This window comes from Solanum tuberosum, unplaced genomic scaffold (assembly GCF_000226075.1).
Source record: "Solanum tuberosum cultivar DM 1-3 516 R44 unplaced genomic scaffold, SolTub_3.0 scf00566, whole genome shotgun sequence".
Taxonomy (NCBI): Eukaryota; Viridiplantae; Streptophyta; class Magnoliopsida; order Solanales; family Solanaceae; genus Solanum; species Solanum tuberosum.
The window spans coordinates 28387-46609 of NW_006239496.1; the positions used below are offsets into that span (position 1 = coordinate 28387).

An 18223-nucleotide genomic window follows, 5' to 3' on the forward strand; every position below is an offset into this window, starting at 1 on the left:
TATATATATATATATATATATTTTAAAATAACTTTAAAATAAGAAAAATGACCCGTTAAATTGTTTAAACATTAGGGGAACCGCATGGGCGGGGTGCTTCGTCCCCCCCTCCGTGCATCTCCCTCCTGTCCTCGGTGCATGCACAATGGATGATTATTGAACTATATATGGCACGAAAAGCATCAAGAAATACTAAATTGATAGGGTGCCTCTTGCATATGCGGTGTTCATGGAGATCTCTACTTCTTTAAAAACAAAAATAAACTCTTGATAATGAATATCTCATCTCTCGCATTGATAAAGTACATAGTAAAAAGAGAAAATACACTTTAAGGTATTCACAATAAAACATTTTCAATTGGTCTCTCCCTCGTCACGCTATATCTATCTCTCATCATTCATAGTTTGTCCCAAGTAAAATGAACTTTTTTGAGATTTTCATGATTCTCAACTATTCTTTCTATCCTATATTAATTGTTTGCTTTTCCTTTTATACGTTTTTTAAGAAATTATAAATAAGAAGGATACTTTTCCTAATTTATCTTTTGAGATTTTCTTTTTGATCTTTATAAATTATTTACACTTTCAAAAAAAAGAATTAATCGCAAAAGCAATGAGAAATTTTCAATTAATTCGATCTTAATTTTACAATTTAATTAACAAGTAATTTGGAATAATTATTTATATTAACATGGATATATAACTAATATGAGATATACAATACATATATTAATCATAATGATATTATTGTCATTATTGATATTGTTGAGATGATAGTTCTATTAAGTGAACAAGATCAACTTGATCGTCATTCTGTTGGAAAATAATAAATACAACGATCTTTTAATTATATCACCTTTTGAATATAATTAATTTATTTTAAATATATATATAATTATAATCAATAAAAATCAATTAGGAACTAAATAGTGATAAATTATTTTTGAAATATTTTTCAAACTGAATAAGTACTAATTTGATATTTATTTTATATTATAGTGGATAAATAAAAATAAACGTTTATCTCAAAAGGTACTATATGCATAATGACAAATCCTTATATTCAATAGCCATGCAATTCTTCCATTAGAAATTGTATTTTTAATTTAATTAGACTTGAGTGGGACATAGTTTTTCTTTTTTCAATCAACAGTCCACTATGGTGGCTTCTTGGTGTGTGGGGGGGATTGACTTTAACCCAACCTAACCTCGTATATTAAAGAAGAAAATAAGTACATGGAGAAGGACATCGACTATAGCCTCTAAACAAGTAAAAAACACTAACTCAACAGATTTTTTTTTTGTCTAGATTCGCATCGAAAAGTTTCACAATATTAAGATAAAATGCTCCCAAACAAAGATAATTTCATATTTAGAGAGACTTAAATTCGAGATCTCTAATTAAAAATGAAGGAGATAGACCTAATTATTCTGTCGATCATTGTCTTTATTCCTCACTTTTTATTGACATTTGAATCCATAGGCTTATTTTATTAACTTTAATAACCTTAGCAACCTTTTTATCTCTTTAACTTTCCTAATGTCCTTGTTACTTATATTTATTATGTTGGCCGGCCTAGTTCTAGATCCATTAGACCTTCAGCTATTAAATAGGCTCTAGTAACACGTTTTCTAATAGCACTCACTCACCAGCCAATCCGAACAAGTAGAGTATATAAATGGTAAAGCATACACCATCTGTTCCACTTTGATTCTCAAGATGATAAATTTTCTTCTCCTCCCACCCCTAGGATGGTGTTTTCATTTATTGTTGCCTTAATCAATTTATGTTAAATGCATGGTCTTCCTTAAAGTATTTTGACAAAAGTTTTACTTAGGTTGGCCAACATAAATCTATTGTGGTACCGTGAAGAAAAGAACATAGATCTGGTACTAATGGGTACACTACTTACCTCTTTGCATAAAACAATAACTGGCTCTCAATATCTTCGAACACAATGTTATAAAATACTTTTATTTTCTATATAACTCTCTGCACCCTTACATTATTAGCTGGATATATACCTCGGTAAAATGGAGCCATGGAAAGACTTGAGTGGAGAAATAGTGATGGTGATGGGTGTCATCAGGAATCTGGCAAGAATTGTGTCTCGACTTGGCGAAAACCGGTTGCAGCATCACTGCTGCCGCTCGTCATGTTGACAGGCTGAAATCTCTCTGCAACCACATTAATTCAGAGGGGGGCCCCCAGTATGCATACACCCTCGAGCCTGATGTTACCATTGAGGCCGCTGTGCAAATGGTTATATCACAATCAAATAAGCATCAGATGACTCAGACATATACTCACAACTGAAGAAGACAATCAAGCCAACTAAACACGCCAGTCAACATAATAAGAATCAACAAGGCTTAAAATCATCAAATCGTAGTTTAGGCAAATCTAACTTTTTCAAAGTGAATTACTTTTAGACATGATGAATTAAGAACTTGCTCTGTCCCACAAGCACTTAATCATAAAATCGGCTAAACTATGTATCAAACACCTTAGAAGTATGTTTTTGGTTGAAAAAAAAACATATTTAGAGGTTTCATCTTAACTTACCTTAGCTCAAAATGTATGTCAAGCGCCTCTAACGTCCACATCACACTCACAAGTTCCAATCTACACATAGAAAGTCTTAACAACAACTATTCGTAATAATTAAGTTCAATCCATATTTGTTAGCGAAGATGAAAGAATACTTGAGAAATAGAAGGACGTTTGAATATTTCTACCAATTGATAACCACTTTTGTTCGATCAATGATAAGATCCATCGATGAAGCGAGCAAGAAACAACTAATGACCATGGGGAGTACAGTCACTAGTAGTTTTCCCCTCATTCCGCTTTTTGTAAATATAGTCGCTAGTAGTTTTCCCCCTCATCCCGCTTTTTCTAACAACCACATAGTTGGTCCATCCACCCGTACTTTTTTACCCTCAATAAGCATATAACTAATGTGTCACCTGTGCACACTTCTCTCTGTATGTTTTTAACTTAAGTAATACTCCATATACTAATAGTTTCTTTCACACACAAAAGGTTGATCATGGGGAGTAAGAAAGAGCAAATCCTTTCTTTTGCAGAGTATAATAGAAATAACTCACAAAACCACTGGGCAAAAGGAACAGGTTGTGAGAGACATAGGGTACCTGAACGGGGTTCATTTGAACCCCTTTCCTGAGAAAATTATACTATTACTATATATACAAGATCAAAATTAACTTTTTACGTATAATCCCCTTGGCTTCTTTAGATGTTTTTCTTCTTTATATTCTGAATCCCCTTATATAAAAAACCAAAAGCTGATGTCTTTGTTTGATAAGTAGAATCCTGTTCCAAAATGCTTCACCAACCATAAAGCAAACAACTTTTGTGCATTACTCTGGAATCTGTATTACTAGCAAATGCAAACTCTTCAGTACATGAGCATTACACAAGGCTGGTAATTTAAGCATATTTGATGACACAAACTGTAGTGTCTGTGAGCTTTTCATCCCAACACTTAATAATTAAGTGATAATATACCCATAACGATGGTGGTAAAGTGATAAATACTCTTTTATTCTTAATCAGAAGTTTCGTGTTCGAGCCTATTGGAATTCAATTTTCAGCTAATTAAAAACAACAATGCAACGGAAAATGAAATACCTTAGATTCAAAAAAAGACCTCCTTTTTAGCCTTTAAGCAGAAAGCTCTCTCTTCTTTACAGAAACAGAGAAATGGCTGTGCTCCATATACATTATTTGCTTGGCCGTAACAATCCGACCCGACCCATGAACTCAGATTCCTTTCCGGTGAACGGAGGAGAGGATTATTGTCGATTTTTGAGGAAATAGGAAAAATGGATCATTATGTTTGTGTTTAGCTACAAAATAGTCCCTTTAAATGTGCTTTAAGTAATTTTGGTCTTTTAAATTTATCAAAAGTTAATTTCTGTCAATTATTTAACAAAAAAAGCTTTGTCTCTCTGTTTGATTTGAACCAACAAAGGGAACTATAGTATTAATAAAGAAGGCCACTGAGCTTCAAGACATGTTTTGATAAATAGTTGGTAGGGAACTCGCAAAAAACATGATACTTCAATATGTTATTAACCATTATTACAAGCTTATAAGTTACCAATGATCTAACATATAATCTTACAAAATAAAAATTTGCATTTCTAGATCTTGGCTTCAATAGCAGAAGACATGGTAAATGGTGAAAAACCATGATCAAGACTAGCTTTCCATACTTTGTCAACATCAAACATCATGTCACCACACTCGTGCTCGTTCCAACCCTCAGACGCGTGCAAAATTCCAGCTATTCTCGATGCACTCATCACTCTTCTTGGCAGCCAGTTCTTGAATTACAAGACAAAATCAATCGTCAATAAATAATCAAAACTTAAACAGAAAAAATTTACTATGAGGATATTAAATAATCTTTTCTGACCTCACAAGAGTCTACATTTTGAAGATGTTTTGGACAAATCATGGCTGGTGTGCTGAAGTAGAAGCAATCCTCACGAACTTTCTTTAGTGGAAATGGTGAATAAGGAATAAATAATGTTCCTTTTGGTGCTTTCAATTGCTCATCTTCACACAATCCATCATCTACTAGCCATGTCTGCAATATATCGCGTCAAAATCAATCAATTACTTCCTAATTCTTGAATTATATCACGATTATATGTTATAGTACTACCTTTGAAACACAAGTACTTTTCGACAAGACCAAATTAGCTGCAGCCTCGGGGGTAAACCTTGCTTTAAGTTCAATCAACAACTTCCTAATTCTTGAATTATCACAAGATTATATGTTATAGTACTACCTTTGAAACACAAGTACTTTTCGACAAGACCAAATTAGCTGCAGCCTCTGGTGTAAGCCTTGCTTTAAGTCTCTTGTACTCTTCTTCGTCTAACGTGACAACCTATATATGTATACAAATTTTATGATGGATTGGAGAGATTAAAGGAAAACCAAAGTCAAGGAGCTAGGATAGTGTAAGAAGATTATTAATACCTGAATTCCTCGTTGACACAAGGCGAGGGCAATAGTGTTAGCAACTTTGGACAAACGACGAGCTTGTAGTACCACTTGGGAAGTTCCTTTAGGAATGGAGTTGAGAACCACAGCAACAACTAGGCTACTTCCATCTACCACGTTAACTTTCAGCTCAGGATGCTTCCTTATGTAAATTTCACCATTTTTATTCAACTTCTCTTCCTATAACGTAAGTTCCATTTGTATAAGTATCAACTCATTAGATCTTTAAAAATATTGAAGATTCTATATCTGAATTTACATTGAAAACTAGATAGTTTGACCTTTGAACTCCGAATCCTCTCACATAAAGAGGGACAATGCAAACAGAGTATAAGTTTACTTGCCTGATTTAAGAGTCCAAGGCTCAAAACCTTTACGCCTTTCTGATCTGCTTCCATGATGGCTTCCTTGATCAAATTATTAATACTCTTTCTTTGCCATTGACTAAAGTACTGTAAAAAAAAATCAAGAATCATGATAAATGATAACAGATCCATATTAATAGGCAAAACAATTAATCAATCTTGAATACGATATAGATTATTACTTGTTTGCGAAACTTTGGAATAGCCCAAGTTTGTAATTTGAGATCCTTGAACAAATTCCTCTCGATAACAAACGTGTGACTATAAATCCAAGTAATCACTATTTTATTTATATTAACATGGATATATAACTAATATGAGACGGAGGAAGTATATAATACATATATTAATCATAATGATATTATTGTCATTATTGATTGTTGAGATGATAGTTCTATTAAGTGAACAAGATCTACTTGATCGTCATCCTGTTGGAAAATACTTAATATTCTTAAGAAATAATAAATACAATGATCATTTAATTATATCACCTTTTGAATATAATAAATTTAATTTGTTGAAAACTTATAATTGTAATCAATAAAAATCAATTAGGAACTAAGTCATGATAAATTATTTTTGAAATATTTTTCAAACTGGATAAGTACCAATTTGATATTTTATTTTATAATATAATGGATAAATAAAAATAAACGTTTATTAGAAACTGTTGATTAGTCTTGAGTGGGACATAATTTTTCTTTTTTCAATCAACAGTCCACTATGGAGGCTTTGAAACGGCACAACCTCGTATATTAAAGAAGAAAATAAGTACATGGAGAGGGACATCGACTATAACCAACAAGAAAAAAGATGAGGTGGATATCAGCTTAAAGAGCATGCCATCGACTCAACCAACAAACGTTTTGCACCGGAAAGTGATATCGAATGTAAAATGTTCTCAAATAAAGATAACTTTGTACTCAAAGGGACTCAAACTAGAGATCTCTAATTAATAATTAATGAAGGAATGTTTATCACTTTATGAACCTTATTCTGTCTTTATTCCTCACCTTTTATTGACATTTGAATCCATAGGCTTATTTTATTAGACTTTAATAACCTTGGCAACCTCTTTATCTCTTTACTTTCCTAATGTCTTTTTTACTTTTATGAGATGGTGCTTATACATATCAGGTAGGATCGGAGGAGATTATAAGATGGAGAATTCAATTCTTCTTGATAAGGTGAAGTTTCAGATAATCAATCAATACTGAGCTACATATAATTGCATGAAGGTGTATTTTCTACGTATCAGAGTCAAATAATTCAATTTTTAATTAATAGTGCATGAAGTAGTCAACTATATATATTAAGCACATGGCCTCTGAATTTCGTTCAATACAACGTTAACAATTTAGTTCAAACTAGAACTACATAAATGTACAAATTACTTCTAAAATAATTATATCCTTGTCTATCTATAGTACTTAGTCAAAATGTGTGGGTAAATTAAAAGATTATAATTTCGTTCAATACAACGTTAACAATTTAGTCCAAACTAGAACTACATAAATGTACAAATTACTTCTAAAATAATTATATCCTTGTCTATCTATAGTACTTAGTCAAAATGTGTGGGTAAATTAAAAGATTATAATTTCGTTCAATACAACGTTAACAATTTAGTCCAAACTAGAACTACATAAATGTACAAATTACTTCTAAAATAATTATATCCTTGTCTATCTATAGTACTTAGTCAAAATGTGTGGGTAAATTAAAAGATTATAAATCAAGTTGTGATTTGAACAAATCTATATTGCACAACTACTTCATTGTTTAACTGTCTAGGCCGACAATTATTAAAAGAAAAATATCTGATCACGTCAACGTGAGAAATTCACGAGATATAATTATGTCAAGTTAAAGTGTCCAGTTGATCAATAAAGAACTTCAAGTATCAAACTTTAGTTATGAATCGAGAAAATGGCTAAATGAGCCCCCAACCTATTACCGAATTCCCAACTACACACTTATACTTTACGGGGGTCCTATTACCCACTGAACTATTTAAAATTGAAATTATTACCTCCCTAAATGCCTACGTGGCAAAGTGAGTGTATTTCACTCTCTCAAAGAGTGAAGACCAAAAATAGATATTAAAACTTTATTTTTAATATTTTTTTCATTTTCTTCCCCTTAATTTGTTTTCTCTGTTTTTTTTTTTTTTTTTAATTTTAAAAAAGAAGTCAAATTAAAACACCCAAAGTAATTGAAAAATCAAAACAAACAAAATAAATAATAAAAAAAAAGCTACAGAACAATTTGTAAACTAAGCTCCTTTCTTCCTCAGAGCTCCAAGCGACGGTCCGACGCCACCGCATTAATGCCAAAAAATCGAGGTACATAGTTGAAGCCAACCTCAATCACACCAAACTTGAAACTCCTACGAAATTGCCAACTATATTACTCTCATTATCATAGATCTGCCATGGAAATAACACAAAAAGCTTGGATAGATTTCATCCAAGACAACTATCTCATCTCTAATTTATTTTTCTTCTTTTTAGCAACTTAGTAGAGCATTCATGTCAGCCATCAAATTTCACCATCACCATCTAGAAATCATCACCACAAATCATAGATAGAAATCTCCTTCCCACTCTCCACAATAAAAAACTATTAAATAAATTACTTTACACCCATTTTCAAAATCAACTAATAGTCATTAAAACTACATTGAAATATCATTTTGAAGCTATTGTAACAAATTTTTAGGTAACAAAATCCATTCAAACAACTTAATAATGATGGAAATCTCTAAAATAAAATAAAAAATCTCAAAATTTCCTCATTGGAAAAGATTGTGACGGACAATTTATTTTTTAGGTCAATTAAATTGACATTAAATTTTATCATTTATGCACCTATTCCATGACCATAAATTTAATAATAATTTTAGATTTAATAAAAAAAGAATTTTAAAAAGGGAAGAAAAAAAAAGAAAAAATGGCATTGATGTGTTCAAGGATTTAAAGAAAAAGGAAGAAAAGAAAGGAAAGAAAAAAGGAAAGAAATGTCAGTCAAAAAGGTAACAGAATAAAAAAAACAAAAAATTACATGTGTCAAACGCATGGATTTCACTAATCAACATAAATATGATTGTGACTTTTTAAGAAGATAATAATTTCATTTTTAAATAGTTTAGAGGGGTAATAAAACCTCCGTGAATTGTAAGTGCGTAGTTGAAAATTCAATAATAGATTGATGGCTCATTTGATCATTTTCTCTTATGAATCAAAAGATTAGTTCCTCATTGTCTAGTTGCAATAGTTAATACCTACCTTGTACTTTTGAATATATAATTAGGGTCATTTGGTATGGTGTACTATAGTTAAATATAGGATTGATATTAAATTTATACCTTAATAAAATAGTATTTGCTTGCTATTTTATTCCCTAGTACAGATTCGAAATAATAACAAAAAAATATATAAGCAATAGTACATGTATTATTAAAATATTAGGTATCATGTAGAAGAAAAAAAAAATACTCCTTAAACAATTTGCAATTTGCTTTAGGTACTCATCGTTTATATAGTTTACTATTTAAATTATAATAGGTAAACATACCTTCGAATTTTACCTCAGCTAACAAGTAAATACTTTAATTTTGAGAGTGTACATTTAGATAAACTCAACTTGTTCCCACTGTATTAGTAGAACACTCTAACTTACAAATTCAAATGATCATTTATAAAGTACACTTCCAAAATATGATGTCGAAAATAGATTGATTTTATATCACCTTTCAATTCGAATTAGCAAAAGCAATTTGTCCTTGCATAATATGGATTCTAAACATTCATGATCTGGATGTGAATGGGTCGAATGACTTATCCCTCGGTTTATTAGTGACCATCTCTCCAGGGATTGTGAAAGATGTTCTACTAGAAATATTCTTGTTATTGCTTCGATTCATATTCCCCAAAATTGGATCCCACTCTAATAGCTCCGAATAAATTAAATATGTGCGTTAAGATCGAAAACACTTTTTCACTCTTTCATATATTAAGAGATTTCTTGAGAAAAAAATGTTATTTATGCGTCATGTTGGTGTCGGATGTTCATGAGTCATAGTGAGAACAAGTTGAAGTGTTCGGTTGATACACGTTGAGTTGATGACTACATATACACTCTTAAAATTAAAGACCTTACCTACCAATTGAGATCAAGTTTAAATTTCTATTGATGTATATTATGCATAAACTAATTTCATATAATATATTTAATGTAATTAACTTATTTACCTACGTGATGAATGCTTGCAAATTAAACCACTCACAAAGCATATCCAAATTTTTAGCTTATAAAGTGTCTTATATAGTGACATTTTATGTACAAAAATCATTTGATATATACTCTTGCTGTTCTCAATTTTTTTTTACTGATATACTCTTGCTGTTCTCAAAATAAACCATTGACATAATATATAATACCCCTGCTAACAAGGAAAAATTGATAAGAAAATAAAATAAAATAAAATTTGACATACATTTCGTTCACTTGGAGAATTGAACAATAATACGACTAATACAATGAGAAAAACAAGAAAATCTTACTAGTTCAGTTGATTGACTATTTGAACTTTCACCTTATTGACGTGGTTTGTAAAGTACAAAATTATTACTTCATCTTTTACAATGATGAGAAAATGGGAACACCTGGTAAGGTACCTCCACCATCGACAATGAAGATATTGCCCGTTACATATTCAGAAGAATCATGAATCAAATATCGAATTACTGATGTTAAAGCTGGATCTGTCGTTCCAATATATCTCTGAGGAAGGGTTTTATAAAGAAATTTATGTAACCATTTTTGTTGAAAAAGGCTCTCTGTTATCTCAGATTTGAATATTCCTGGTGATATTGAGTTCACTCTGATCTTGTCTACTCCTAATTCAAGAGCCATTATCTGCAATTCAATCATGATCAAGTAGATTTATCATAATCTATAAACTCAAAATACTGACTCAACACGCATAGTGAAATATCTATGTGGAAGAGAGCTAATAACAAGTCATCTCAACGTACATTCATCTTTAAGTCTATAGAAATTAATTAACGTACCTTAGTGACCATGTCAAGAGCCATCTTTGAAGAAGCGTAAGCAAGAGTCCCTGGTGTTATTACTCGATTTAGAGCAGCTATTGAAGTTATATTAATAACAGATCCTCCACCTTGTTTAGCATCGCGCATATGTCTACAAACATATTTTGACACTAACCATGCCCCTCTTAGATTTGTCCTAAAGGTATGTTCCCACTCCTCCTCTGACAATTTCAGTGAAGAGCTCACACTACCTATATAAATTAGCCGATTTTCTATTATCAGTAGCGGAAACAGAATTTCATACTATAAATCAACATATATGTACGTTAGTTAGCAATGCTATGTTCAATTATATTACCTCTAACACCGGCATTGTTAACCAAGACATCGATACGTCCAAAGGCGTCCCAAGCAATTTTGACCGCGGCCTCAATAGTGGCACCATTAGCCATGACATCAAGCTCGAGGGCGAATGCACGCCGGGCCGGGCCCTCTGAATTAATCTGGTTGCAGAGATTTGTCAGCCTGTCAACACGACGGGCTGCAGCAATGATCCTGCAACCGGCTTTCGTCAAGTCGAGACAGAACTCTACCCCGATTCCCGAGGAAGCCCCTGTCACCATCACTACTTTCCCAGTCAGGTCTTTCCATGGCTCCATTGTTCAATTTAATTATTATGCTGAAATAATGCAATAGTGAGAGAGTTATACATGCAGAGTTCAAGAATCTAAGTTGGCCAGCCTAATTAGCACTATCGTACCTCGTGAACCGTAAATCCTTAAGAACAACTTGTATCAAATTATATTATGCAGTATTACAGTGATGGAATCAAAATTTTCATAACAGTTCAAAATATTAAAAAGTAAACACACAATTTAATATTACTAGTTGTGATTATTGTAATTAGTTTAAATACAATCATGTGGTTGAATTTTTCTAATTATAGATCTTGAAATACATCAATAATTTGTTCTAATTACAACTTGATTTATAATCCTATAATTATTAATTCACACATTTTATAAATAAACCAACTATACACAAGGGATAGAATTATTTAAGAAGTAATTATTAGTACACTAGATTTAATTTAGACAAAATTGTTAACGTAGTATTGAACAAAAAATTAAGAGGCCGTGTGCTTAATTGACTACTTGATGCACTATAAATTGTGTGTGTATTTGGACCATTCCATGTAACTAGTCCAATATACAAAAATACAAGCACCTCTCTAGATCTGTAATCGACGATATGTATTAATTAAATAACTTTGTTGTATCTTTTTCTTAGTAATGAGGCCATTAGTCAAATCTGTTTTGCTATTTTTCTTAAATAACTATCACATGGTTAGTTTGTGAAGATGTGCAACTATTGAATGAATAAAATAAGCCAAATCATTAGTAAATACGTACTAAATACTGGTAGGTAATTTCAATCATTTAATTTGGATCATGACCATATACAATTATTGATACAAGTAATAGGATTAGGAGAAATAACTATACATATAGCCTTTGTCATTTTATTCATCTGGGGACAGAATTTATATATATTCTTAGTATTGTCGGTGAATGTTTTTTCTTCCTAGTATTAGATTCCAGTTTCATGTTTCATCATTATTAAAACTTTATCCATTAGAATGTTTGTTTTATTATGTAAATAATTATTAGCAATATTTAATAAACCCCAGACAGTCACGTTGTTGTTTCCATGGTCGGTGTCTGGACCCCTAATGATTGCGACCTTTAGATTCCAATTAGATCTATGCATAATAATAAAATATATTTAATAATTTCATATAGTATAAAAAAGGGAAAATTACGCGTATAAGCAAATATATACTAGTTAATTACTTAATATAACAATAGTTTACCTTAATTATAATTCACAACTTACTTTTAGCTATAATTACACAGCTCAGTTTTTTAGTTTTGTATAATTCGCGCATTTGTATAATTCAGAATTTGTATAATATAATTTGTATAACTTTTGTATAATTCAGAATTTGTATAATATAATTTGTATAACTTTTGTATAATTCAGAATTTGTATAATATAATTTGTATAACTTTTGTATAATTCAGAATTTGTATAATATAATTTGTATAACTTTTGTATAATTCAGAATTTGTATAATATAATTTGTATAACTTTTGTATAATTCAGAATTTGTATAATATAATTTGTATAACTTTTGTATAATTCAGAATTTGTATAATATAATTTGTATAACTTTTGTATAATTCAGAATTTGTATAATATAATTTGTATAACTTTTGTATAATTCAGAATTTGTATAATATAATTTGTATAACTTTTGTATAATTCAGAATTTGTATAATATAATTTGTATAACTTTTGTATAATTCAGAATTTGTATAATATAATTTGTATAACTTTTGTATAATTCAGAATTTGTATAATATAATTTGTATAACTTTTGTATAATTCAGAATTTGTATAATATAATTTGTATAACTTTTGTATAATTCAGAATTTGTATAATATAATTTGTATAACTTTTGTATAATTCAGAATTTGTATAATATAATTTGTATAACTATTTGCACTTCTTCGTTATTTCGAGTTTATACAAAAATAACTGAATTATACAAATGTACCTGCGAATTATACAAACCTGCGAATTATACAAATTCGCGAATTATACAAATGAGGCAGCTTAAACTATAGCTACAACCCGTAAATATGCAAACTATAGCTATGAAGTATAATTAAGTTTATTATAATGGCTATTTGTGAAAGTTCCTCATTAAAAATTATAATAAAAAAAGTCCTATTTAGTAAGAGTAGGATAGATTAGGTTATGACCTGTATTTTGTTCAATTTTATTGTAAGTAACTTTTACTTATGAGCAAGTCAATAATTCACGACTCAATTCATTTCGATCCATCCACATTCATCTTTATCCTCCCAATTTTTTAACATAATCATACTACATATATTATAAATGAAAAGACCCCAAGTAATTAAACGTTAGAATTATGAAAGTGTCCTCATAAAGTTATGGCCTGTTTTGTCATTGTTAAAACTTTTATCCAAGTTGTCTGATGAAATACTTCTACATTATATTTAAATACTGCTATATTCATAATTTACTATAACAAAAGAGAAATTTAGTGAAACTTAAAACTTTACTAGTACTTGTAGATGTTGCGATTCTTGACAATGTATTTCCATAAAAGACGTAACAATACAAATACATTATTTTAATTATGAAAACGTATACAATCGAAAATACTTATTACCACGTACAATACAATACAACGTACGTACTTAGGTCAGAAGTTATTTTTATACCAAAAAATACCCTTGTCCAGAGATGATTCATCTTTCTCGACGTAAATGCACTCGAAATCCCTCCATATTGCTTTGTAAAATGGAGTTCCATCAAATTGGTAGTATTCTCCAAGTAATGGCCTCATAGCTTTAGTTGCCTCCATTGCATGATAATGTGGTATGTTTGAGAATAAATGATGCAAAACATGTGTATCTGTTATATTATGGAACACCTTATTTAACACACCATAGTCTCTATCTACCGTAGCTAGAGCTCCTCTTAGCCAATTCCACTCTGATGAATCATAATGTGGCAATGAAGGGTGAGTGTGGTGTAACAAAGTTATTAACACTACAAAGCCATTCACAATTAGGAGGGGCACCCCATAGATGCATATCACCCATGTTAGTCCTTGTGTTAGAGCAACGCGATACAATACATAAAAAGTTGCAACCACACCTACATCTGAGATGTAAATTTGTAGTCTCTCACGATCATTGTAAATAGGGCTATATGGATAATAATGACTTGTAAAACGATCATAAGGTCTACCGGTTACATTGATGGCATAGTACAAAGGTAAGCCAATAGTGAGAGTGAAGGCAAGTATGAATAATCGTCCTAGTGGATTATTCACGTATAATTTGGTGTACCATCTTAGTTTGGTTTTAACCTTGGGTACATGATTTTCGTCATACTCAAGGGAATTAGTGTTGGAGTGGTGACGACGATGACTATATTTCCATGAAAAGTATGGTGTTAAAAGTGCAGAGTGGAGGATAAAACCGATAGTGTCATTTATCCATTTGTATTTACTGAAGGCATTGTGGCTACATTCATGGGCAATGAACCATATTCCGGTGCAAACACAACCTACAACGATCCAGTAAATAGGCCATGCTAGCATGGATGGAAGGATGTGGAAGTAAGTGGAGGCAATATAATAAGAGATGGAGACAAGCATGAGATCTTGAACAAGATAGGAGAAGGAGCGAACGAGTGATGGTTGAAAACAGTGAGGAGGGATGACCTTCTTTATATCACCAATTGTAAAAGGGGGATTTGAAATTGGTACTCTTTCGAGAGGATTTTTCTTTTGTTCAATCTTAGTTGTTGGAGTAGACATATTGCCACCGCCTCCCATGTTTTTTGTTCTTCAATTCTATCGGCACGCGAAGAATCCGCTGAGAGTTTTGTCAAAATCTGCAAAAAATAATTAATTTGTAAATAGAACAAGAAAGAAATACTTTTGGTAAAAATAGAGAAGTTTAAAAGATACCTTCTTTTAGCCTTATCTAAAAGCTAGAGAGTTCTCACTTCTTTATAGAAAAAATAGAGAACAAGAGGTCTTGCCAACTCTTTTTTAAAAAGGAATAACCATATGGTATTCCGAACTTAATTATTGGTTTGACTAGTCCAGATTCTTGCGGTGCAGGGTTCGTTATTTATTTAACATGAAAGTGTTTTCTATTAAGAAATGAATATAGTCAAATTTATTTGACTGAGACCTTTGATTAAGTGCGAAAATATTCCGTTCACCCCATTACAACCTTTTAGTGGTTGACTTAGCTAGCCAAATTTATTCGTTAAAAATAGTAGATGTAGATCTGAAAATAAATTAGTATACGCTAGTAGTAAACAAAAGCGGCCATATATTTAAATTCAGTTATAAGATGTAGTTTGATAATTTTGTTTTGGACCTTAAATAAAAAAAAAGCGGCCATATATATATATATAAAATCTTCGATGAATTGAGTATGTGAGTTAAAATTTTCACTAGTTAAGATGACTCATAATATGAAGAAGTAATTAACACAATAATTTTTTTTATTAGAGTTCGTTAAAAATATGACTGTGATCATTTTAAATGAAAATAGTACAATCATGTGGCTGAATTTTCTTAATAATAAATCATGAAATACGTCAATATGGATTTGTTCTAATTACAACTTAATTTATAATATTTTAATGAACCCACACATTTTGACTAAGTACTATAGATATAAGTAATTATATTTAAGAAGTAATTAGTACACTTATGACGTAGCCTACTACTGGATTTGCATGCATGGTCAGAAATATGAGATTTCTGACTCTCCCTCGAAATCATCGGAAATTTGTGTGTTTTTTTTAAATTATATAATTAATTTCAACCAGCAATTATTTTCATAATAGAAAGTATTAGTACTCATTCACACCAAAATGATTGTTACATATAAGTAGATATTTATTTTATTGCATAATGACGGATTTAACAATACAATAGTAACAACTAAAACCAACATTTAACAATAAAATACAACAAAAACACACAATTATTCAAATACTTGCACCTTCTTAGGTTAAAACATTTAACCAATTCCAAGTAATGGGTCTCTTGGTATTCTACTTTTAAAGCTTGTTTTTATACCAATAAACACCTCTACCTTGAGATCCTTCATCTTTTTCCACATAGATGCACTCCTTTGTATCCCTCCACATTGCCTTTATAATTGGGGTATCATCAACTTGGTAGTAATCTCCTAGCAATGGTTTAATAGCGTTGGTCGCCTCCATTGCATGGTAATGTGATATGTATGAGAATATATGATGCAAAACATGAGTATCTGTAACATTATGGAACACCTTATTTAGTATACCATAGTCTCTATCTACCGTAGCTAAAGCTCCTCTTAGATAATCCCACTCCGATGAATCATAATGTGGCAATGATGCATGAGTGTGGTGCATAAGAGTGATCAGCACTATAAATCCATTCACAATTAGGAGAGGCACTCCATAGATGCATAGAACCCAAGTTAGCCCTTGTGTCATAGCAAGGCGGTATAATACATAAGTTGTTGCAATCACACCTGCATCTGAAATGTAGATTTGCATTCTCTCGCGGTTAGAATATAATGGGCTATTTGGATCGTAGTGACATGTAAAACGTTCATATTTTTTGCCTGAGATATTGAACATCAAGTATAAAGGCCAGGCAAAAGTAAGGGTGAAGGCAAGTACGAATACTCGTCCTAATGGATTGTTCAAGTATTTGTAGTACCATCTTAGTTTGGATTTAAACCTAGGTATGTAAACTTCATCATTCTCAAGGGAACCTGTGTTGGCATGGTGACGACGATGACTATGCTTCCATGCAAAGTATGGTGTTAAAAGTGCAGAGTGGAAGATAAGACCAACAGTGTCATCTACCCATTGGTAATCACTAAAGCCATGATGACCACATTCATGGCCAATGACCCATATTCCAGTGGAAACACAACCTTGCGCGATCCAATAAGCAGGCCACGCAAGGTAAGTTAATGGGGATGGAAGGAGGTGGAAGTAAGTGTTGGCAATATAATAGAAGATGGAAACAAGTATGAGATCTTGAATAAGATAAGAGAAGGAGCGAATTAGAGAACGTTGGAAGCAGTGAGGAGGAATAGCCTTCTTGACATCGCCAAGTGTAAAAGGGGGCTTTGAAGATGGAACTCTTTGGAGATGATTTTTCTTTTGTTCATTTTTAGTTGTTGGAGTAGACATATTTCCACCAGCTCCCATTTGTACTCCTCAATCCTTAAATCTGCACCAATTAAGTTTACCTCAAATCAATTTTGGTTTACTATATAAAAAGTAAATATGAAATAATTAATGTATCAAACAGAAAAACAATTCAATTATGGCAAATCAAACATAAATGTTTCTTTAGTAAAAGAAAACGTTTAAGTTCATAGTTTTTGATATGATAATAACCGTTTAATCCTAACAACTGGTATTAAAGCGAAGATCAAAAGTGATATTCTTTTAGCCTTACTCTGTTCTTTAAGAAAAAGAGGAAAAGATGAGTGGTTTCTCCCTTTGTGAAAATATTGTGTGTATATAATGGTAATATGTGGGACCCACTAGCCATCCTATTTTGACAAATCCATGCACATTTGCCAATTTTATTAGTTTATCAATGGCAAATGTAGATCATAACAAAAGAGCCAGTTACTTGGCAGCTTCACATGCATATTATTTTCCTGTCCATAATGTAATTTAACTTCAAATATTAGTCTATTTGATTATCGGTCACATAAATTTGGACACAGAAAGTAACTCACAAGCATACCGTGCTTTATTCAACATTTCTATAGAGTATTCCTTGCTGCTTGAGTCTTAGAATTTTTGTGACAACTTTCTATGGTGACTATTAATCGTCGCTAAAAGTTAAGTTTTCGTGGCAAGTTAAGCAGTTGCCACAAAAGGTATTTGCGGCAACTTTATAAGTTGCGACAAATATAATGCTCAATTTTTCGTGACCTCTTTACAATATTATATATGTATTAATAGAGAATTAAAAGTTCCTGTCTTCGGGATCAGGGCAAAGAAGCACATTCATTGCGATAAATAAAAGATTTTGTGGTAATTATTCAGCGACAATAACATAATTAATGTTATATATATATATATATATATATATATGATATATATAATCAA

General features: G+C 31.3%; 4 protein-coding genes across 4 annotated transcripts; all 4 read right to left on the reverse strand.

Moving 5' to 3' along the window:
* Positions 1–4076: 4076 nt before the first annotated feature.
* On the reverse strand, positions 4077–5690 carry LOC102595425 (protein ECERIFERUM 1-like). The gene is made up of 6 exons (XM_015304612.1): positions 5590–5690; positions 5387–5494; positions 5019–5222; positions 4825–4926; positions 4446–4619; positions 4077–4353 (listed from the first exon to the last, which is right to left on the reverse strand). Exons 2-6 carry the CDS (start codon positions 5438–5440, stop codon positions 4171–4173), a joined length of 717 nt encoding a protein of 238 aa, XP_015160098.1. The 5' UTR covers positions 5441–5494; positions 5590–5690; the 3' UTR covers positions 4077–4170.
* A 4328-nt stretch (positions 5691–10018) lies between these two features.
* Positions 10019–11123, reverse strand: LOC102596638 (3-oxoacyl-[acyl-carrier-protein] reductase FabG-like). The gene is made up of 3 exons (XM_006365735.2): positions 10823–11123; positions 10483–10715; positions 10019–10327 (listed from the first exon to the last, which is right to left on the reverse strand). The coding sequence occupies exons 1-3, from the start codon at positions 11121–11123 to the stop codon at positions 10049–10051; spliced, it is 813 nt and encodes a 270-aa protein (XP_006365797.1). The 3' UTR covers positions 10019–10048.
* Positions 11124–13754: 2631 nt separating this feature from the next.
* Positions 13755–14907, reverse strand: LOC102579196 (delta(12) oleic acid desaturase FAD2-like). The gene has a single exon (XM_006365761.2). It carries the CDS (start codon positions 14904–14906, stop codon positions 13764–13766), a length of 1143 nt encoding a protein of 380 aa, XP_006365823.1. The 5' UTR covers position 14907; the 3' UTR covers positions 13755–13763.
* A 1070-nt stretch (positions 14908–15977) lies between these two features.
* LOC102596973 (delta(12) oleic acid desaturase FAD2-like) lies at positions 15978–17332 on the reverse strand. The gene has a single exon (XM_006365736.2). It carries the CDS (start codon positions 17303–17305, stop codon positions 16154–16156), a length of 1152 nt encoding a protein of 383 aa, XP_006365798.1. The 5' UTR covers positions 17306–17332; the 3' UTR covers positions 15978–16153.
* Positions 17333–18223: the final 891 nt, after the last annotated feature.